Genomic DNA, 21,891 nt, shown 5'->3' with positions numbered 1-21,891 from the left:
GCCGTGTCTCACAGATTTCTCTGGCTACCAGGCAACGTAGAAGGCTTCTGTGTCTGGCACTCTGCAATGGATGTTGTCCATTCTGCTGTTCAAACTTGCAGGGAGTGGCTGTCTGGGGATGATTGGGAGGTATTCAACACCTGATCATTAGGCAGGCTATTTAATCCTGCTCCCTGCTCAGTGCCTTGCTGTTTATTGCAATTCCTATCTGCTGTGTAGTGAGTAATGCTGCCATCTTTCCGGGGTTTTCTCTTTCTCTTCTGGTTACACTTCCTGGGTTCTTGCAGAGGTACTCACCTGGTTTGTAATTAGGCACCAGCCGCGTCACAGACGCCAGCTGTCCTGCGACTCTGGGCCTGAGAAGGGCTCTGCCAAAGTTCCCCTTCCATTTACTGGGAGCTGGGTGAAGAGTATTCCAGGCCCTCAAGGGCTCGCCTAGCTGGGCAGCTTGTGCCAAGTGCATCTGTGGCTGCATCTTTGCTGGGTTGGTGTCAGGCTTGCTGGATCCTTCTGCACAGTGTGTAAAACATGCATGCTGTTCAATTCCAAAGCCTAATATTTTTGTATTCCTGGGAGATAAGCCGCAGTCCGACAGCAGCTTACTCTTCAGCCTCCAGTGAGAACACACGCACACTCTGCCAAACCAAGCCTGCACTCTTCCATAATTTCTAACCTAGGTAGAGAATATTTACAGGGGACAATGGATGGCGCTGTGAAATATCAGAGTGGGGAGAAATGGCGAGAAAGAACGCTCACCCCAATAAGACTTCTCCTGATAGTTATCTCATGTGCACGTATCCCCAATACTGGACCAATATCATGAATAGTTGGCAGTGCGATAATGCTGTATTATTCAGTGATAATCTGAAAACTGGACTGAATGAGTTCATTCAACCCAATGCAAACTGATGTTATCTTCTACCATGGGCTACAGGAGGAGGGACAATTGCATGAAGCCAGGAAGGGTGTTTTTTTGATAGGGGACAATGCTTATGAATTACTACAATGCATATTTTATCTGGAAATGTTATGAAGTCGATCAGCACCCATTTTAGAGGATTTTCTAAATGTTCCCAAAATAGAAATAAAAAGTCTTCAGGGTGTTGTCCAGCTTTATAAAAAAAAAAATGGAAAATTTTAACTGGGTTCAGAGGTCATGTTGTAGGTAGATGGCATGGAACACAGAAGGGGACACTGCCATAAATTCTCAAGACCTCTGGGGGTCTCACCCCACTGATCAGACCCCGACTTGTCACTAAGTGATGGCACATCTCGCGAATATGGAGTACCCCTTTATTTGAAGCTTCTTATTATTTAAGTGTGTATATAGTATATTTACCCAAAGACATTTTATGCAGCAATTAAAGTCATTAAAAAATAATCTTCCTAAATATTGACAGATTCCCTCGTGTTTTTTAAAGTGTATTCAATAATGTAGAGGATCGTTAGTGTACTGGAGTAATTTGGCAGTACTTCAGATTGTAACACAACAATAGAACATTAAAAAGACATTAATTTATGGGAATTGTACGTTTTACCTTCATACTGACGTTATAAGTTGCAATGAAATGATGCTTCCTATAAGGATAACTTTATTTGTCGATATGTTAGTAAATAGTTAATTACAAGCTGCAAGATGCACAACAATATTACGCTGCAAGCAGCAAGAAACAAGCAATGTGAATGGTTACAAGGGCAGTTTTAGTAACAGCTTAGCGTAAATAAATCTGCCATCACTTACCTCCGCAATCTTCAGTACTGAGCTGCCATTCAGCTCAAAGGTGGATGTATACGTGATACAGAGTAAGACCTACACAAAGAAGAATAGTAAATAGACGTGTATTCTAAGGCTTCTTTTACATACACTGATAAATTGGTAAAATGTAGAATGGGTGCCGATTGGGAAGATTTTTACAATTGCATTTTTTTTCTTTAGAACTCTGATGTGATCACTCGTCCTTTCTCTTCGACTGCGTCCATTACGAACAACTAGATTACATTAGTGAATTTACTGTCTACAAATGATATACTATAGGTGATCATAGAAGGTAAGAATGTGGGAAACAATTTATTTATTGCCAATCGCTGCACATCTTTACACTGGATGATTGAGAATTTTGGAGCTATTTAAAGGGAATCTGTCAGAATGAAAGAGCTACATGTGCATGGAAATAGTTTGGGGAGGAGGGAATCAAAGACAAGTCCAGAAATATCTGTAAATGGCCATATCAATCACTGAGAAATCAACTGATATGCAAATAAGGCTGTAGATTTGATACTTCTGTCACTCCAGCTCTATTCCCTTCCCAGAACAGGCTCCTCCTGCCTGACTGATTGCTTCTTTGCCTGAAGTCACACAGCACAGAGACTATCAGTTAAGTAGGAGGAGGCGAGAATAGAGCTGGAGTGACCGATGCTTCAGATCTACAAATAGTCCTTCAACCTCATTGGCATATCAATACAAACGGTGATTTCTCAGTAACAGAGCAAAGGACTGGCCATGTAAAGGTTGACTTGTCTTTAAAAGAGCTACATGCTCATATAAATGGTTTGGGGGGGTGAAATCCTGCAGACCAATTCCCTTTAACCATTGTTCTGCCAATTACTGTATGTAAGCTTATGTGAATGTGAGCTTTCTACCATTAATAATGAATGTGCTGGTCCACACACTGTGCACACACATAGCACTGCTGCCTGAAGGTTATTTGCAGTGTTGTGCATAGGTTTTTCCATCATGTAGCAGATTATTTCCAATGACATACAGCAGGTGTTTTTACCATCTGTCTATGAAACCACCAATCCAAGTCAACCACACACAAGACGTCTGTCACATGATGACAAGGAACAGAAGCTCCGGTGCTATAAAGCAGACAGGTTATTCTGGTTTCTAAGCACACAGTGCTACTCACCAATCTTAAAATGTCACTATATAGCCTCGGAGGGTGTACTGCATATATTTAGTTGAGTTTTCCAAGTTTACATTTAAGCAACAGTGTGATCAAAAGATTGTTCTGACCATTAATCAAACGTGTCAGAAAGTCAGACCGGTCATGGACCCATTCTGTTCCTATAAGTAACCATTAGTTCTTAGCTATTTTATTGAAGTGCAAGCTCACATGTACAATGCTCTCTAGTAGCGTCCAGGTCCATGATTGGCTCTGTTCTCATGACCGGTGGTGAGATCCCATGATCATGGTTATCACACGTCCTATCTTTAAAGGTGTTGCATGTTTTTTCACATTTCTCTCGATAGAAGGCCCAGCTTACTATAGGATATTCACTGGGGCACCCAGCCATCAGAGAGAGCTGTGTTCAATTTCTGTGCAGCGCCAGGAAATACACATTGCATAGTGCCCAAATAACAAGCAGACATGTCCGGCAGAAATGTTCTGTATATACTCTTCACTTTGACGAATAGATGAGGATTCTGAACAGAATCCCCCTCCATTTACTACTTACTAGTGTTGAGCGAGTGTGCTCGTTTAACCCTTTAATCGAGCGTGCTCAGGTGTTCGCCGAGTATTTTCGGCGTGCTCGGCATCTATGTTTGAGCTTGCGAGGTGCATGTGTCGCGACTGTTAGACATCTGTGACACATGCAAGGATTGCCTGTTTGTTAGGCAATCTCTGCATGTATCACAGCGGTCTAACAGCTCACATGCTGAGTACAGCTATACATGGCAGGTGCAGGCTGCCCTAAACAGCAGACATCAGCCATGATTAGCCCTATCATCAATTGTTGCAGTTCGAAATCTTAGATGTTACACTCAATAGCAACTGCAGTAATTAAGAGGTCATAAGGAGAGGTGAGGCCCCACTCTACTCAATGGCACCCTGCAATGGCGATGGCCTGAAAGTCATGGCGACCAGAGGCCTAATAAAAGGCTCTGTGCCTACCAGCTTTGAATTCACATTAAAGGGGTTGTTCCCTTTCAGAAAGCTCTCACTCAGACTGCGATAGCTAGTCCCTCTGATAAGCTTACCGATATGTTCAGGAACATGGCGCACCACGTCGAAATTTGTCTGGCAGAGAGCGGAGGTCATCGAATGTAATGCAATGGATTACACATATGTCAAGCTATGTAGTGTATTTTTCGGTTCAGATTGCTTCATCTGAACGGGAGCTACAAGACAATAATGGGGGCCTCTTTCCAGTGAATCTCCCTGTACTATAGCTATATATACACAGTCAATATAACACAAAATAGAAACATATACAAATCCAACATTGACTCATGACCCAATGCCTTGTGCTGCGATGTATTGTACGGGCTAATTAGTACTTACTTTCATAACTTCAACTTGCAGATCCTCATATAGAGATGGGGTCACTTTAACGGCGCCCAGCATTTGGTTAAGGAGCTGCCGCTCATCAGATTCTGTTTCCACGGATACAAATCTGTCGTCAGCGAGAAGTTTCTATAGGAAAAAAAAGTAGCGGAGAGCAGTGAGTCACTCCGAGGTCATTGTCGCTGAGCGACCAGCCATCCAGAGCCAAATTCAATTTTCCAATCCAAGAAATATTGTTTTTTAGATGTCAGCCTATATTTCTGTTAAAGTTTGATTATGGATTGAAATGAGGTCTCATTTATGTATACAAGTCCTAAGAAATGACAGCAGATTATATTGATAGGTTATTTATACCATGACCTTAGTATGTGCTATACATGTCTGTAAGGTAGGGGTCACAGAGAGGAGAAAGGGTGGTTCCTGAAGTGGTGCCCCCTTGCCGGGCATTGACGGGCATCAAGCAGGTGTCCTCTTATAAGTTAAGAGGAACCAAACCTTCAACACTTTTTTTTTTTTTTTTAGTTGCAAGCAGATCAGTGCAGGTCCAGGTCCTGAGACCCCCATCGAATGCTCATGAAAAAAAAAAACTGAAGAGGCGTGCAAATCAGCCGACAGGAGCACACAGAGAGGGTTATGGATTCCACAGAAAGCATGAGCTTCTTAACCTAGAAAGCACAGGCTTCGTAGCTTATGCTTTTTATTGAATCAGCTCCTCCTGTCTCTGTGTGTGAACTTAGGCAGGAGCTATGAACTACTGTCTGTTACGGGTCCGGGTGGTGGAACCTCTGTGCTTCGGTGCAAGGAGGGACCAGTGGGGCGTGACTAAGTGCCTACTCGGCCTGACCAAGGTCGCACGGCGGCTCAATCGACTCCGTGAACCAGGGAGGGACTGGGCAGGTGAACCAGGTGCCACTCTGGGACCGACCTTGTGTGAGAGCAGGTGACTCCCACGGGTCAGATGACAGGGACTGACCGGTACAGCGGATGAGCACGGCTGGAAGGCTGACGGGTGGTATGGGTAGATCAGCAGGCAGGTACGGCAGATAGCCAGACAGGTGCTCCAGGTAGGCAAGCAGGCGGGCACAGCAGGTAACTCGCAGGTGCTCAATGTAGGCAGGCTGGCGGGATTGGCAGGTTACTGGCAGGTGTTCCAGGTAGGCAGGCAACTGGCAGACTGGAGGGCAGAACAATTAGGTTAAGTGCCCACGATGCAGAAATGCTCCGGATTTTTCCTGAGCGTTTCTGCATCTCCCCTGGCAGAAAAAACGCATGCGGATTGTACATGTGTTTTCCTGCCAGGGACATGCGGATGTGAAGCGTTCTTCACATGCATTTCCGCATGCGGGTTGACAAGCGCTTTCCAAGCGATTTTAGCATCACTTGGAAAGTGCTTGACAACTTGGTCACACTATATAAATCCATGCAAACGGCATGGATTTATTTAGTGTGACCTTAAAGAATGGTTAAGACAGCAGATAGCGGTACACTGAAGGACTTGCCGTCACATGACTATGACGTCAGCGCAGGTTCTCCAGTCCACTGCGATCTGCCGGCAAGGGAGGACAAGCGCAGCGGGGGCCGTCAGAAGGTAAATATAACATTTATTTTTTATTTTATTCTTTTTTTACAGGTTCTATGGTACCTGGGTCCGGAGTAGAGTCTCCTGTCCTCTAGACCCGGGTACCATCCGCACATTGAAACGCGTAGAATGCGCATCTACATATACAGTGATGCAGAATCCATGCGTTTCAATGCAAGTCAATGGCGGCGAAAACGCAGCACTTCCGCAAAATAATTGGTAGTGCTGCATTTTTTTCCACAATGATAATCCGCAGCGGAAATTTCCGCAGCATGTGCACAGCACATGCGGATTATCATTGGGGACCATGGAAGGCCTTCTACCATGCGTTTAAGCGTTTCTGCAGAGTTTTTGCCACTGCGGAAACGCTTAAAAAAAACGCATCGCGGGCACACAGACAGACTGACGGGCTGGACTGACTGACAGCGGGACCTGAGGGCTGAAGCAAGTGTTAGCAAATGGAACAACAACCTTGCATAGGCACCTCAGTTTTGGAGGAGGTGCCTTAGATAGGAGAAGTCCTCCGGACAATGGCAGGGGACTCTTTAGGACAGCACGCGCGGCCCCTTTAAGAGGGAGTGAGCGCGCGCGCCCTAAGCACAGAGCCCGGGAAGCTGCGCGCGGTGCACGCCACAGCAGCAGGGGGAGCGGGAGGACGCCGGACCTGTACCGCAGCGGTGAGGGGAACGGCGTCTCTGCCTCCTGCTACACTGTCTGCAGATTAGCTGCCTGCAGCACAACTATTTTTTGAGAAACTGATGTAGGTCTCAGGACCTAGATCCGACTGCCCTGCTTGCAATTAAAAATTCACTCAAATATATACAGTACAGACTAAAAGTTTGGACACACCTTCTCATTTAAAGATTTTTCTGTATTTTCATGACTATGAAAATTGTACATTCACACTGAAGGCATCAAAACTATGAATTAACACATGTGGAATTATATACTTAACAAAAAAGTGTGAAACAACTGAAAATATGTCTTATATTCTAGGTTCTTCAAAGTAGCCACCTTTTGCTTTGATGACTGCTTTGCACACTCTTGGCATTCTCTTGATGAGCTTCAAGAGGTAGTCACCGGAAATGGTCTTCCAACAATCTTGAAGGAGTTCCCAGAGATGCTTAGCACTTGTTGGCCCTTTTGCCTTCACTCTGCGGTCCAGCTCACCCCAAACCATCTATATTGGGTTCAGGTCTGGTGAATTGGAGGCCAGGTCATCTGGCGTAGCACCCCATCACTCTCCTTCTTGGTCAAATAGCCCTTACACACCCTGGAGGTGTGTTTGGGGTCATTGTCCTGTTGAAAAATAAATGATGGTCCAACTAAACGCAAACCGGATGGAATAGCATGCCGCTGCAAGATGCTGTGGTAGCCATGCTGGTTCAGTATGCCTTCAATTTTGAATAAATCCCCAACAGTGTCACCAGCAAAGCACCCCCACACCATCACACCTCCTCCTCTATGCTTCACGGTGGGAACCAGGCATGTAGAGTCCATCCGTTCACCTTTTCTGCGTCACACAAAGACACGGTGGTTGGAACCAAAGATCTCAAATTTGGACTCATCAGACCAAAGCACAGATTTCCACTGGTCTAATGTCCATTCCTTGTGTTCTTTAGGCCAAACAAGTCTCTTCTGCTTGTTGCCTGTCCTTAGCAGTGGTTTCCTATCAGCTATTTTACCATGAAGGCATGTGGCACAAAGTCTCCTCTTAACAGTTGTTGTAGAGATGTGTCTGCTGCTAGAACTCTGTGTGGCATTGACCTGGTCTCTAATCTGAGCTGCTGTTAACCTGCGATTTCGGAGGCTGGGGACTCGGATAAACTTATCCTCAGAAGCAGAGGTGACTCTTGGTCTTCCTTTCCTGGGGCGGTCCTCATGTGAGCCAGTTTCTTTGTAGCGCTTGATGGTTTTTGCAACTGCACTTGGGGACACATTCAAAGTTTGCCCAATTTTTCAGACTGACTGACCTTCATTTCTTAAAGTAATGATGGCCACTCGTTTTTCTTTAATTAGAATTTGTATTATGGCAAGAAAAAAGCAGCTAACAGTCTATTCAGTAGGACTATCAGCTGTGTATCCACCTGACTTCTGCACAACACAACTGATGGTCCCAACCCCATTTAGAAGGAAAGAAATCCCACTTATTAAACCTAACAGAGCACACCTGTGAAGTGAAGACCATTTCCGGTGACTACCTCTTGAAGCTCATCAAGAGAATGCCAAGAGTGTGCAAAGCAGTCATCAAAGCAAAAGGTGGCTACTTTGAAGAACCTAGAATATAAGACATATTTTCAGTTGTTTCACACTTTTTTGTTAAGTATATAATTCCACATGTGTTAATGCACAGTTTTGATGCCTTCAGTGTGAATGTACAATTTTCAGTCATGAAAGTACAGAAAAATCTTTAAATGAGAAGGTGTGTCCAAACTTTTGGCCTGTACTGTATATGTATAAAGTTATAAAAAGGTTTAGTTACTCTTTAATAGCATGCATGAACAAAATCTGACAGTCAAGTACAAAACCTATCAAGCACCTGACGGACACCAGATAGAAGAGGTGCCAATAACCCCCTTTAGTAACGGAGTCCTTTATCTTCATTGTGCTAAATGGAGTCGATGAATATTTTTCAGCTTCTTGAATGTTGCAGGAGAGACTTTCATTATCAACCACTGAGAGCTGGCTTCTAACAATGCCAAATACATACATGCTCAACTAAAAGCAATATATCCTATTTATACCGCCATTGTTACCTGCATGCCAGCAAGTGCTTGCTGCGCCAACTTCATATTCTTAGATTCCAGAGCAAGCTGAAGGGGGAGAAGGCATCTTTCCCTAAAAAAAAAAAAAAAAGTCAAAACACCAGAATAAGTAGAAAAAAACATTTTTATGATAAAGAAACCAATCAGATGGAAACCACGAATAGCTCACTGGCAACCAATTACCTCTACATGTCTATTTCAGACAAAATATTATGACTTGCTTACAAGGAAAACATGTTATATCAAGTTAATATTTGAAATTTCAAAAAAGCGAAATCAAGATGGCTTGCATTAGTCTAGTGCAATGCATATGAACCAAGTTTTGGCAGGCCACACATTTAACATATTATAACTGTTGAATGGCGTTATTCACAGTATAAATGATAAATGTCTGATTGCTTGGGGTCCAATCACTGAGACTCCCATTAATCACAAGAATGGGGGTGCTTTGCTCCTTGTCTGGATAGCGTGACATTGTGCATATGTGACCACTGCTCTATTCTATGTATATGGCAGCTGTTGTCACACATGCGATCAGCCACTCCAGATTCTTCCACAACTTCTTCTGAAATCAAACCTTGGCAGACTAGATCAGTTGTGATGAGCTGGTTAAATCGTTCTTGTTTGCAGAAAGTTAGACATTTTGCTAATAAACCTAACTTGCAAAATGAAGGGGGTAGAATAATTCTGATTGCAACTGTATGTCCTTTAGCCTTCATATCCTTTACACCACTGCACTGAAAATAGCTCTGCTTGCCGAGTCAGTCTGGTTCCTAAATACCTGTTTTTTTGCATTTTTTCCATTCAAGTGAACCTGTAATCATGATTTAACCTGTTAAAGGAAAGGTATAGCCATAATGGCCCTGATATACTGACTTAATGGATACCTAAAGTGAAAAAAATCTGTAGCCCGGTTTTGAGGAGAGGAATAGGACATAGAAAAATCGGACAGCACACGGATGTGTGAATGTAGCCTGATAAGGAGAGATGAGTTTGATGGACTGATCTATGGATTTTTTATACAGTAGTGCAAAAGGAGTTCAGATCATATGAATGCTGGTAGTAAAGTTTCATGCTCGTTGCTGTATTATACTACTACTGTGGTATATAAATCATCAGGACATAGGCCATCAACTTCAGATATGTGGAGTCCAACACCTGGCACCGCTACTGATCAGCGGTTATCGGCTCCTATTTAAATACCACTCCGGGTTATTTTTTTTACTCTATTCTGTCACTTTATACATCTACATTATATATATTTATTTCAGCTAGTATTATCCTATATGATTGTTCCTTTCTATTAAAAATTCACAGTATAATCTTCAGATAGAAGAAAATGGGTTTGAAGTGCATGGAAATAAATCAATTATACATATGAGAATTGCAGAGTGCACGTTACAAACAACATAAAAACCCCATAGTGCCTATTTAAAAGCCTAGGGCCCAGATTCATCATTTGCATTTATTAAGTCATCTTCCTGTTTTGTCCTGTGATATTAGTTGCTGGGTTTTTTGGCGTCAAATTATTAAAAATGGTGCATGCGATTCATGAATTTGGCGCAAAGTCAAAAATTGTTTTTGTGACTTTTTAGTGCAAAAAGTTGCACAATTTGCAAGACGGTGCAAAAATTTGCACCAGACTCTTAAGTACTGGCTTACAAAATAATACACCGGAGGGGACTGGAGTGAAGTTGCGCCAAATTTTTTGACTTTTTAAAAAGTCACAATTGATGAATCAGATGAAAGCAAGTGCAATTGCTAAACTCTACCACAAAGTGAAAAAAACAAACAATAGGTGAGCACAAAAAAATAGAATAATGAATTGGGTGCAAAAGAAAAACAAAAGGCGTAAAGCGCATAAAACTAGGCAAGAAATAGGTGGAAAGGCGCAGATGAAATGATGAATTGGATCCCTAGTAGCTGATCTGCAGTTCTTAGCAGATGGCACTACATACTGATTGTGATTTCCATTCACTGTTTACATCCAACCACCACAGGAGCCAATAGCAGATGATCGGGGGAGGGGGCCTCGGACTGTCACTTGATGTGATATTGATGACCTATGTTAAGGTTAGATCCTCATTATTATATGCCCGGATAAACCCTTTAATATGGCTCTTAGTAGTGATGGGTCGTTCGCGACCAATCCAAGACAAAGAGTTGGCACACCAGTGATAGCCACAAAATTCTCTAAATGGCTCTCAATGGGCAGAAAATGACGATGTTCGGTGGCTGAAACCCTGCCCACCCATCAATTTTATTGGCTTGCGGCAATTAGGCAGGGTTTCGGCTGTGTTAATTTAATCTTAAATGTGTGTTCACCTATGTTGAAGCGGGCTCTTTTTGGTGAGTGGACCAAAGTGATCCAGAACACCAAAACAGCTGGACTGACCATCACTAGCACTTGTAGCCTGTTCTTGTTTTTCCACTGTATTACGCTCCCTGATTATGACTGATCGACGATATACAGGGGAAAAAAAGCAAACGCCCCCAGAGAAGAATCTTTCCTTTCCTTGGTTTTAGTGGAAAATAGCATATAAACTTTACAAGCCAATAAGATGAGAAATAAAAAAATGTATTATTGACCGCTATTTCACGATGTGGCCAGTTTAATATCCTAAAACTGGTGAAAGGTCCTCTTTTAAGAGGACTTGTCATCAGGTCAAAAATTACCAGTTTTTGTTCCCGATGCTCCGCTGAGCATGACTTTTTTAATTTCACCATACAGTTCCAGAGATATGGGCCTTTTAATTTAGTGCTAGTTTTTATGGTCTTTACAAAGGGGTTGGTACTCATAGGATTCTTTGAGGGGGGGGGGGGTGTCTTTAGGTTGCTCTTCACTAATACCCCTTCTAAAGACTATAAAAATCAACATTGAATAAAACGGCTCAAATCTCTGGAACCGTAAATTGGATTAAAAAAAAACAAACAAAACAGCACAGAATACTAATACTTGGGGTACTAGCGAAGAACAAAAACTGGACACTTTAGACATGGTGACAGATCCTTTTTTTGAGGCACAAGTTTTCAATGCCTTGTCTACAAAAATCTGGAATTCTGCTTCCAGGTTACAGCATAAATGTGTAATAAATTGCACCTCTGGGACGGAGGTCCCTAGCTCCCCTCTTCTGACTGGTACAGAGGTTGTAGTAAAAGGAGCAGTGATAGCATATGTGCAGCTCTCTCCATTTTTTGCCATGGAAGTTATTCTAGAGACAGATGCAGGTTCAAGTAGTAGAACCTGCATCTACGAGACATTTATATCATATTTTGTCTGAAAGCGATAACACCTTTAATACAGAAGTGTACATTCACTTTGAATATACATTTTTAATTCTGCCTATATCAGGCTATCAGGTTAAAGGACATGCCATAAAATGTCTGATGGTCCTGGGTCTCCTCAACCCCTGTCCAGTCTGGTGATGTGACCAGTGTGATCAGAGAGGTCTCTTTGCATTTTTCTGTAATCACGTTTAAAGTTTTAAAAACAAACATGTTTTTCTTTTATTACGAACTTCCTTTGAAGTTAATGGAGAGAGTTGAACAAGTGCATTCATCTCAGCTAAACTCTTTAAAACCCTTCCCATATTCATCCATCTTGAAATGGGAAATTTAGGTTGCACTCCTTATAATGCAGGATTTAGTGGCCCCTGAGCTTCAAAAAAAAGGAGTATTCTGGAGTCCATTCATGTTTATGCCAATATATTATTTAAATATAATTAACTTTACAACTTATAATTAAAAAAATCCAAAAAGAATTATAGAAATTATGGTGAAAACAATGTGAGGATTCCACTATAGGGTTTTAGGTTTCTAGCACAACGGATTAAACCTATTAATAAGCACTGATAAAAGCCATTTCTATGATGCAGAATACAAAAAAAAGAACAAAAGTAAATTCTTTGGTATATTTTGTCAGTTGGAGTGGGACAAGATTTGGAAACAGTTCTCTCTCATACAACTAGTGTTTATTTCATTTGCAGGACTGGGAAGTTCTCTCAAAAATTTGTGAGCCCCCTCCACAGTTACGGACCCCTGTGCCGGACGTTTATTCATGTCCTAATGAGGGAAGGGGATAATATTGTAAAATAAAAAGACGTGATTGAAAACAGTCATATTCTATCGCTGGATTCCCTGATGTGGCTTTGTGCAGTGCTGTGTATGAACTGCTCAGGGATCTGTGACTGCAATCCTGTGCACTATATAGCGGACAATATAAATAGCAATCATCAGTAATATCCATTTATTATAATACAGCATATCCAATAGATGGTGTTTATACAGCCGGAATACAGATGCTCATATTTGTAAAGAAGGAGCGGCGTGCACTTACCTAAGTTGGCAAGGAGGGATCTTGGCTATGCCCTCTGGAGCTTCTAATACATCTGTATATTGAAGAAAAATCACCATGAATCAATGAGAGAAGTTTATTGAAATTTTCTGTGGAATAAACATTGTACGCGCATGATCCAAAATACACAAATGCCACAAGACTAAGATGAATGATACAGAAGAAGAGAGCAGGGTGTAGTACATGGACACAGGCTTTATTAGCCTGGGGACCACACTGTCAGATTGTACCCTACAAACTTCAATGAGCTTTACTTATATGAGCCATTAGGGTTGTTCACACGGGGTGGACGACAGCGGATTTACTGGGTGTACAATCATTTAATACATAGTCACATTCACTCTGCTCTGGCTAATAAACTAGATCTCAGCAGGGTGGTCCCATCTATAACATTGTGTATGCCCTAATGCAACAACAACTTTAAAGGGTTGTTCCAATCTTCTGCAGGAGCACACCGCTCCCTGCCACTCAGGTTCCTGTTCCAGCTTGTTTCACAGTTTGCACAAACAGCAATGTTGCACCGCTGACATGAACTGCGCTCTCTCCAATGCTGCAAGCAAAGGAAGCTTTGGCATACCTCCCAACTTATAAGAACAAGAAAGAGGGACACAAACCGTGGTGTGCGGAGAGCGACAACTTTTATATGTCCTGACAGTAATTTCCCCTCATTTCCCTTGGAATGATACCCCCCATTGTGTACACACACAGCTTTGAGATATAGAGATAGAGATATATATATATCTCTATCTATATATACACAGTACAGACCAAAAGTTTGGACACACCTTCTCATTTAATTTTTTTTTCCAAGACTATGAGAATTGTACATTCACACTGAAAGCATCAAAACTATGAATTACACATGTGGAATTATATACTTAACAAAAAAGTGTAAAACAACTGAAAATATGTCTTATATTCTAGGTTCTTCAAAGTAGCCACCTTTAGCTTTGATGACTGCTTTGCACACTCTTGGCATTCTCTTGATGAGCTTCAAGAGGTAGTCACCGGAAATGGTCCTCCAACAATCTTGAAGGAGTTCCCAGAGATGCTTAGCACTTGTTGGCCCTTTTGCCTTCACTCTGCGGTCCAGCTCACCCCAAACCATCTCGACTGGGTTCAGGTCTGATGACTGTGGAGGCCAGGTCATCTGGTGTAGCACCCCATCACTCTCCTCCTTGGTCAAATAGCCCTTACACAGCCTGGAGGTGTGTTTGGGGTCATTGTCCTGTTGAAAAAAATAAACGATGGTCCAACTAAACGCAAACCGGATGGAATAGCATGCCGCTGCAAGATGCTGTGGTAGCCATGCTGGTTCACTATGCCCTCAATTTTGAATAAATCCCCAACAGTGTCACCAGCAAAGCACCCCCACACCATCACACCTCCTCCTCCATGCTTCACAGTAGGAACCAGGCATGTAGAGTCCATCCGTTCACCTTTTCTGCGTCGCACAAAGACACGGTGGTTGGAACCAAAGATCTCAAATTTGGACTCATCAGACCAAAGCACAGATTTCCACTGGTCTAATGTCCATTCCTTGTGTTCTTTAGCCCAAACAAGTCTCTTCTGCTTGTTTCCTGTCCTTAGCAGTGGTTTCCTAGCAGCTATTTCACCATGAAGGCCTGCTGCACAAAGTCTCCTCTTAACAGTTGTTGTAGAGATGCGTCTGCTGCTAGAACTCTGTGTGGCATTGACCTGGTCTCTAATCTGAGCTGCTGTTAACCTGCGATTTCTGAGGCTGGTGACTCGGATAAACTTATCCTCAGAAGCAGAGGTGACTCTTGGTCTTCCTTTCCTGGAGCGGTCCTCATGTGAGCCAGTTTCTTTGTAGCGCTTGATGGTTTTTGCAACTGCACTTGGGGACACATTCAAAGTTTGCCCAATTTTTCAGACTGACTGACCTTCATTTCTTAAAGTAATGATGGCCACTCGTTTTTCTTTACTTAGAATTTGTATTATGGCAAGAAAAAAGCAGCTAACAGTCTATTCAGTAGGACTATCAGCTGTGTATCCACCTGACTTCTGCACAACACAACTGATGGTCCCAACCCCATTTATAAGGCAAGAAATCCCACTTATTAAACCTGACAGGGCACACCTGTGAAGTGAAAACCATTTCCGGTGACTACCTCTGGAAGCTCATCAAGAGAATGCCAAGAGTGTGCAAAGCAGTCATCAAAGCAAAAGGTGGCTACTTTGAAGAACCTAGAATATAAGACATATTTTCAGTTGTTTCACACTTCTTTGTTAAGTATATAATTCCACATGTGTTAAATCATAGTTTTGATGCCTTCAGTGTGAATGTACAATTTTCATAGTCAGGAAAATACAGAAAAATCTTTAAATGAGAAGGTGTGTCCAAACTTTTGGTCTGAACTGTATATATATATATATATATATATATACACACACACACACACACACTTCTGCTACATCAATACACACACACACCACATCAATAAATATATACAAAAACACATTACTTGTGTCCTGCTCATGTAGCCTTTTGTTCACTGCCAGTCAAAGGTGCTGGCAAAACCTTCAGTCCATACAAAGACTGAGCAGTGGAGGAAGGACCTTTTGGTGTTTTCCTCCACCATTATATTCAGCTGAATCGGTGACTTTAGGACACAGACACAGCTGATGTTGGAACATAACCCCCCCGACTTCCCGAAACAGCTCCTCAAATTCGGGACAGAATGTCACTCATTGAACAACCCCTTGTTATAGGTGGTGATATAGAATGCTGTATCTTCATATAGTAACCTTGTTGTGACCTAAATATTTGGTAAGATATTCAATAACATCTTTTTGTGACTGAATATTTAGGTAAATGTTCAGAAAACAAATGGCAAATTTCTACAATGTGTTATTTTTCAAGCTGGTAATAAATTCATCAATTGTAGCTTTAAAAGGGACTTTTAGAAACCCTTCCTTCATAGACTACAGTAGCAATACAAAACAAGTATTACTTGGGGCTCGCTCACACCGGCGTATACCACGGCCGAGTGATATGTGATGTATTATCGGACGGCTCTCAGCCCAATGTTATTCTATGGGGCAGATCTGCGATTATTTTCTAATGCAGATTTGGTATGAGAAGACAATCACAGCATGCTGTGGGTGCATCCAAGAATTGGATCGCACTCACCCATACAAGCCTATGGGTGCGTGTGAAACATTGGACTGCACTCAGATGTCATCCGAGTGCAGTCCAAATACCGCGGACACTGGCAATGGAGGAGATTGAGATGGATTACTTTCTCCACACCTGTGCTGCGATTCTCTCATTTACAAAGGCAGAGAAGCTAAGCTCACCGATTGGCTGCGGTGCTATCAACATGACGTTAAAGACCAGGGCAGCAGTGGAGAGCCAGAGACGGACCTGGGGAGGGTACGTAATACTCAGTCTGTTTTGTTTATTGCTATCACAATCTGTGAAAGAAAGTTTACTTATAAGGGGACAACCAGTGTAATGACTTTTAGTGGACAAATCCCAATCCAAAAGTCAATGGAACACGGACCTTCCTCGTATCACCATACTGGGCTCAGCTGATTTGAGGCAATTAGCTCAAGTGAGTACACCCGCCAGTCTGGCCAGGTACTGCGATCAGTGTTTAGCACACGTGTGAATTCAGCCAAAGCTTCCCTCCATGTAACATACAGACCTACACTCTGGAGAAAATAATAAATCACGGCTCTGTCTATTTGTAGATAGACATTCTTCTTTCACCAGAGCTAAATATTTCATGACGCTAACAGATGCAGATGGTAGGGGATTATTCTGGGGTGAACGCAGGATTAATACGCATTCTGAATTTGTACAAACTGAATTAAAAGAAATTGGCCTTATAGCCTGGAGCTTCTAGTTATGGATGTAGACGTCCACACGTATGACCATGAGCATTATGGCCACAGTGCCAAATTATCTTTGGCAGTCTAGGAGGAATATTTTGTGCCCCATCGAAAGAGGACCTGTCACCAGGTCAAAAGTGTTCAGTTTTTGCTCTTACATTATCCCGCTGTTCCCCTGAATATTTTTTTTTTTTAAAGCCCCCCCATATGTTTCCAGAGATGTGGACCTTTTCATTTAGCAGTAATTTTTTGGTCTTTACCAAGGGGGGCGTCTAATGTGTATGGCGGCCTTTATATCAGCACTCCTCTCTACGGGTCACACATATTAGTGATCTTATAGGTTCTGTACATGCCATAAAATCACAATTACTAATGAAAGGTAGGCAGAGACAATCACTGAGGAAATAGATCACATCTACCCTTCCAAAGAAGTCAGTGACAACGCCAAAATGTCAGCGGTTTCCATAACAACCACCTGAAGATGTGGAAAAAGCTTGATGAAGGTGGGAATCAGGAAGCCTATAGGCTGCCACACACAGGGGTTCCTATTGGGCAGCCAGACTTAGTAGGAATGGTGGGACATGGGATCTATATATATATATATATATATATATATATATATATATATATATATATATATATATATATATATATATATATATATATATATATATATATATATATATATTAGTCTATGCATGGATCCACTCTGGCAAGGCTCATTAGCCATGATTCCTGATCATAGCAGCCTCCAGATTGTTAAAGCAGATTGTCATTGGACCAAAGCTGTCAGATTTGTGGCATGTAAAGTTCAGCATGTACATGGCAGGTGTGAGGGTGGCAGCCTCCCTGGCCAGGATCTGCCGCCTCATACATACAGGTACCCGGACACACCTGTCATTATGTGGCAAGCACCTGACAAGCAGATCTGAATGCAGGCAGCCACCTCTGCAGATCCCTGACCCCCACACACACCAGGCAGGTGCACTCACCGATGGCCAGTGCACACGTATCCTTGATCGCCCTGTGCTTGCTGCCACTGGCTTCCTTCTGCAGCTTTCTCAGAATCTCTTCCATGTTTACTGAAGGGATGATGATGATGATGCAGAGACGGCTAAGCCCAGGGTTTAATGATGTCCCAGCCCCTCGGATAGGAGGTCTCAGTGCGCAGCATCCCCGGCTCCCATTGCTGATGAATCATCGCACAGATCCGGGCATAGCACACACATGGCTGGAGATGATTCCCCGGCAGGGGGCAGGTCGGGCTCCTGGAGGGGCGGGAGGAAGAAAGGTCTCCCCCGCTAATTATTCTATTAAGAAATCCTGGTATAGACTCTTACAGAGACGACGAGACCATTGAGCGGAGGAGGGGGTGCGCCGAGGGATTTCCTGTGGGAGGATTGTGCACTGTGTATTGGCTGTGGGAGCTAGGTGTGTGTGAGCATGCTCAGGCGCCTGCCACTGTGACCAGGCCGTGTCACCTGAATCGTGTTTTACTCTCTGTTCCTAGCAGGACGTTTATCTAAGTAATTAGTCTCAAAATGAGGGGTATATATTAAAATGTCATATAATAATAGCAGGTATAAAATACTGAGCACAGCCCTTTACACATTACTGGTTTTAGGTCCCCATCACTGGACCTGAGATCCCCCCCATAGTAGTGTCAGTGTACCCATCACTGGACCTGGGGTCCCCCATAGTAATGTCAGTGTACCCATCACTGGACCTGAGGTCCCCCATTGTAGACTCAGTGTACCCATCACTGGACCTGAGGTCCCCCATAGTAGTGTCAGTGTACCCATGACTGGACCTGAGGTCCCCCATAGTAGTGTCAGTGTACCCATCACTGGACCTGAGGTCCCCATTGTAGACTCAGTGTACCCATCTCTGAACTTGAAAGACCGAATTATAGAGAGTGTACCCATTACTGTACCCGAGCCCCCATTACAGAGCTATTGGATTCATTACTAGACCTGAGGGCCTCATTACTGAGGCAGTGTCCTCATCCCTGGACCTAAGGTCCCCATTGCAGTCAGTGTACCCATCTCTGGACCTGAAAGACCCAATTACAGAGCCGGTGTACCAATTACTGTTCCTAAGGATCCCCCATTACAGAGGCAGTGTCCCTATTACTGGACCTGAAGGCCCCCCATTACAAAGGCAGTGTCCCCTTCACTGGAGCTGAAGGCCCCCCATTACAGAGTCAGTGTTCCCATCATTGTACCTGAGCACTGCACTTTACCCAATACTGGTTCATGTCCCCATCACTGATCCTGAGGGCCCACCATGACAGAGCCAATGTCCCCATGACTGGACCTGAGGATACATATTTTAGAGCAAGCATGTTCATTACTAGTCCAGAGGGCCCCCATTATAGAGCCAGTGTACCCATCTCTGGACCTGAGGGCCCCATTACAGAGTCGGTGTACCCATCACTGGACTTGAGGGTACCCATTACAGAATTAGTGTACCCTTTAGTAGATCTGAAGGCCATCTTTAACAGAGCCAGTGTCTTTTGACACAAAGATGGCGCTAGCAGAGCTGACTAGTCAAGCAAAGGAAAAATTCCCTGCCAGTACTGTGTGTGGTGCTGGCACATGCGTCATCGACATGGGATCATGCGATGTAAGCCAATGTCACTGGTGTACATACGGAAGGCTGTATAACCACAGAACCAATATAAAGGATGGCTGAGTAGAAGCTTATATGTAGCATATACTAGGACAGAAATTTCTCACATGCATCCATCCATATATATATAAACACACATATACTGTATAATTTATATATATATATACACTGCTCAAAAAAATAAAGGGAACACTTCAACAGAATATAACTCCAAGTTGATCAAACTTCTGTGAAATCAAACTGTCCACTTAGGAAGCAACACTGATTGACAATCAATTTCACATGCTGTTGTGCAAATGAAATAGACAATAGATGGAAATTATTGGCAATTATCAAGACACCCTCAATAAAGGAGTGGTTCTGCAGGTGGGGACCACAGACCACATCTCAGAACCAATGCTTTCTGGCTGATTTGGTCACTTTTGAATGTTGGTTGTGCTTTCACACTCGTGGTAGCATGCAGCGTACTCTACAACCCACAGAAGTTGCTCAGGTAGTGCAGCTCATCCAGGATGGCACATCAATGCGAGCTGTGGCAAGAAGGTTTGCTGTGTCTGTCAGCATAGTGTCCAGAGGCTGGAGGCGCTACCGGGAGACAGGCCAGTACACCAGGAGACGTGGAGGGGGCCGTAAGAGGGCAACAAGCCAGCAGCAGGACCGCTACCTCCGCCTTTGTGCAAGGAAGAACAGGAGGAGCACTGCCAGAGCCCTGCAAAATGACCTCCAGCAGGCCACAAATATGCATGTGTCTGCACAAACGGTTAGAAACCGACTCCATGAGGGCCCGACGTCCACAGATGGGGGTTGTGCTCACAGCCCAACACCGTGCAGGACGCTTGGCATTTGCCTCAGAACACCAGGATTGGCAAAGTCGCCACTGGCGCCCTGTGCTCTTCACAGATGAAAGCAGGTTCACACTGAGCACATGTGACAGACGTGACAGAATCTGGAGTCGCCGTGGAGAGCGATCTGCTGCCTGCAGCATCCTACAGCATGACCGGTTTGCCAGTGGGTCAGTAATGGTGTGGGGTGGCATTTGTTTGGAGAGCCGCACAGCCCTCCATGTGCTCGCCAGAGGTAGCCTGACTGCCATTAGGTACCAAAATGAGATCCTCAGACCCCTTGTGAGACCATATGCTGGTGCGGTTGGCCCTGGGTTCCTCCTAATGCAGGACAATGCCAGACCTCATGTGGCTGGAGTGTGTCAGCAGTTCCTGCAAGATGAAGGCATTGAAGCTGTGGACTGGCCCACCCGTTCCCCAGACCTGAATCCGATTGAGCACATCTGGGACATCATGTCTCGCTCCATCCACCAACATCACGTTGCACCACAGACTGTCCAGGAGTTGGCGGATGCTTTAGTCCAGGTCTGGGAGGAGATCTCATAGGAGACCATCCGCATCCTCATCAGGAGCATGCCCAGACATTGTAGGGAGGTCATACAGGCACGTGGAGGCCACACACAATACTGAGCCTCATTTTGACTTGTTTTAAGGACATTACATCAAAGTTGGATCAGCCTGTAGTGTGTTTTTCCACTTTAATTTTGGGGGTGACTACAAATCCAGGCCTCCATTGGTTAATAAATTTGATTTCCATTGATGATTTTTGTGTCATTTTGTTGTCAGCACATTCAACTTTGTACAGAACAAAGTATTCAATGAGAATATTTCATTCATTCAGATCTAGGATGTGTTATTTGAATGTTCCCTTTATTTTTTTGAGTAGTGTATATATAATGGTACATACAGTACAGACCAAAAGTTTGGACACACCTTCTCATTTAAAGATTTTTCTGTATTTTCATGACTTTGAAAATTGTACATTCACACTGAAGGCATCAAAACTATGAATTTACACATGTGGAATTATATACTTAACAAAAAAGTGTAAAACAACTGAAAATATGTCTTATATTCTAGGTTCTTCAAAGTAGCCACCTTTTGCTTTGATGACTGCTTTGCACACTATTGGCATTCTCTTGATGAGCTTCAAGAGGTAGTCACTGGAAATTGTTTTCACTTCACAGGTGTGCCCTGTCAGGTTTAATAAGCGGGATTTCTTTCCTTATAAATGGGGTTGGGACCATCAGTTGTGTTGTGCAGAAGTCTGGTGGATACACAGCTGATAGTCCTACTGAATAGACTGTTAGAATTTGTATTATGGCAAGAAAAAAGCAGCTAAGTAAAGAAAAACGAGTGGCCATCATTACTTTAAGAAGTGGAGGTCAGTCAGTCCGAAAAATTGGGAAAACTTTGAAAGTGTCCCCAAGTGCAGTTGCAAAAACCATCAAGCGCTACAAAGAAACTGTCTCACATGAGGACCGCCCCAGGAAAGGAAGACCAAGAGTCACCTCTGCTTCTGAGGATAAGTTTATCCGAGTCACCAGCCTCCGAAATCGCAGGTTAACAGCTG

At 43.4% G+C, this 21,891-nt stretch overlaps 1 protein-coding gene across 2 annotated transcripts in view; it reads right to left on the bottom strand.

The window, feature by feature from the left end:
• The window catches only part of ARFGEF3 (ARFGEF family member 3), a 95,872-nt gene extending 77,634 nt beyond the window's left edge, over nucleotides 1–18,238 (bottom strand). For both annotated transcript variants that reach the window (XM_073671327.1, XM_073671328.1), the window contains exons 1-5: nucleotides 17,838–18,238; nucleotides 12,970–13,021; nucleotides 8,625–8,706; nucleotides 4,287–4,418; nucleotides 1,742–1,810 (exon numbers count right to left, since the gene is read on the bottom strand). In XM_073671327.1, coding sequence (XP_073527428.1) covers nucleotides 1,742–1,810; nucleotides 4,287–4,418; nucleotides 8,625–8,706; nucleotides 12,970–13,021; nucleotides 17,838–17,922 — 420 coding nt within the window. In that variant the 5' untranslated portion in view covers nucleotides 17,923–18,238. The remainder of the gene's footprint in view (nucleotides 1–1,741; nucleotides 1,811–4,286; nucleotides 4,419–8,624; nucleotides 8,707–12,969; nucleotides 13,022–17,837) is intronic.
• Nucleotides 18,239–21,891: the final 3,653 nt, after the last annotated feature.

The sequence above is a fragment of the Phyllobates terribilis genome, unplaced genomic scaffold (genome assembly GCF_046119375.1).
Source record: "Phyllobates terribilis strain yellow unplaced genomic scaffold, ASM4611937v1 Scaffold_3__8_contigs__length_932513732, whole genome shotgun sequence".
NCBI lineage: Eukaryota > Metazoa > Chordata > Amphibia > Anura > Dendrobatidae > Phyllobates > Phyllobates terribilis.
The sequence above is the reverse complement of the archived record's forward strand: the minus strand, read 5'-3'. Positions and strand labels throughout refer to the sequence as shown.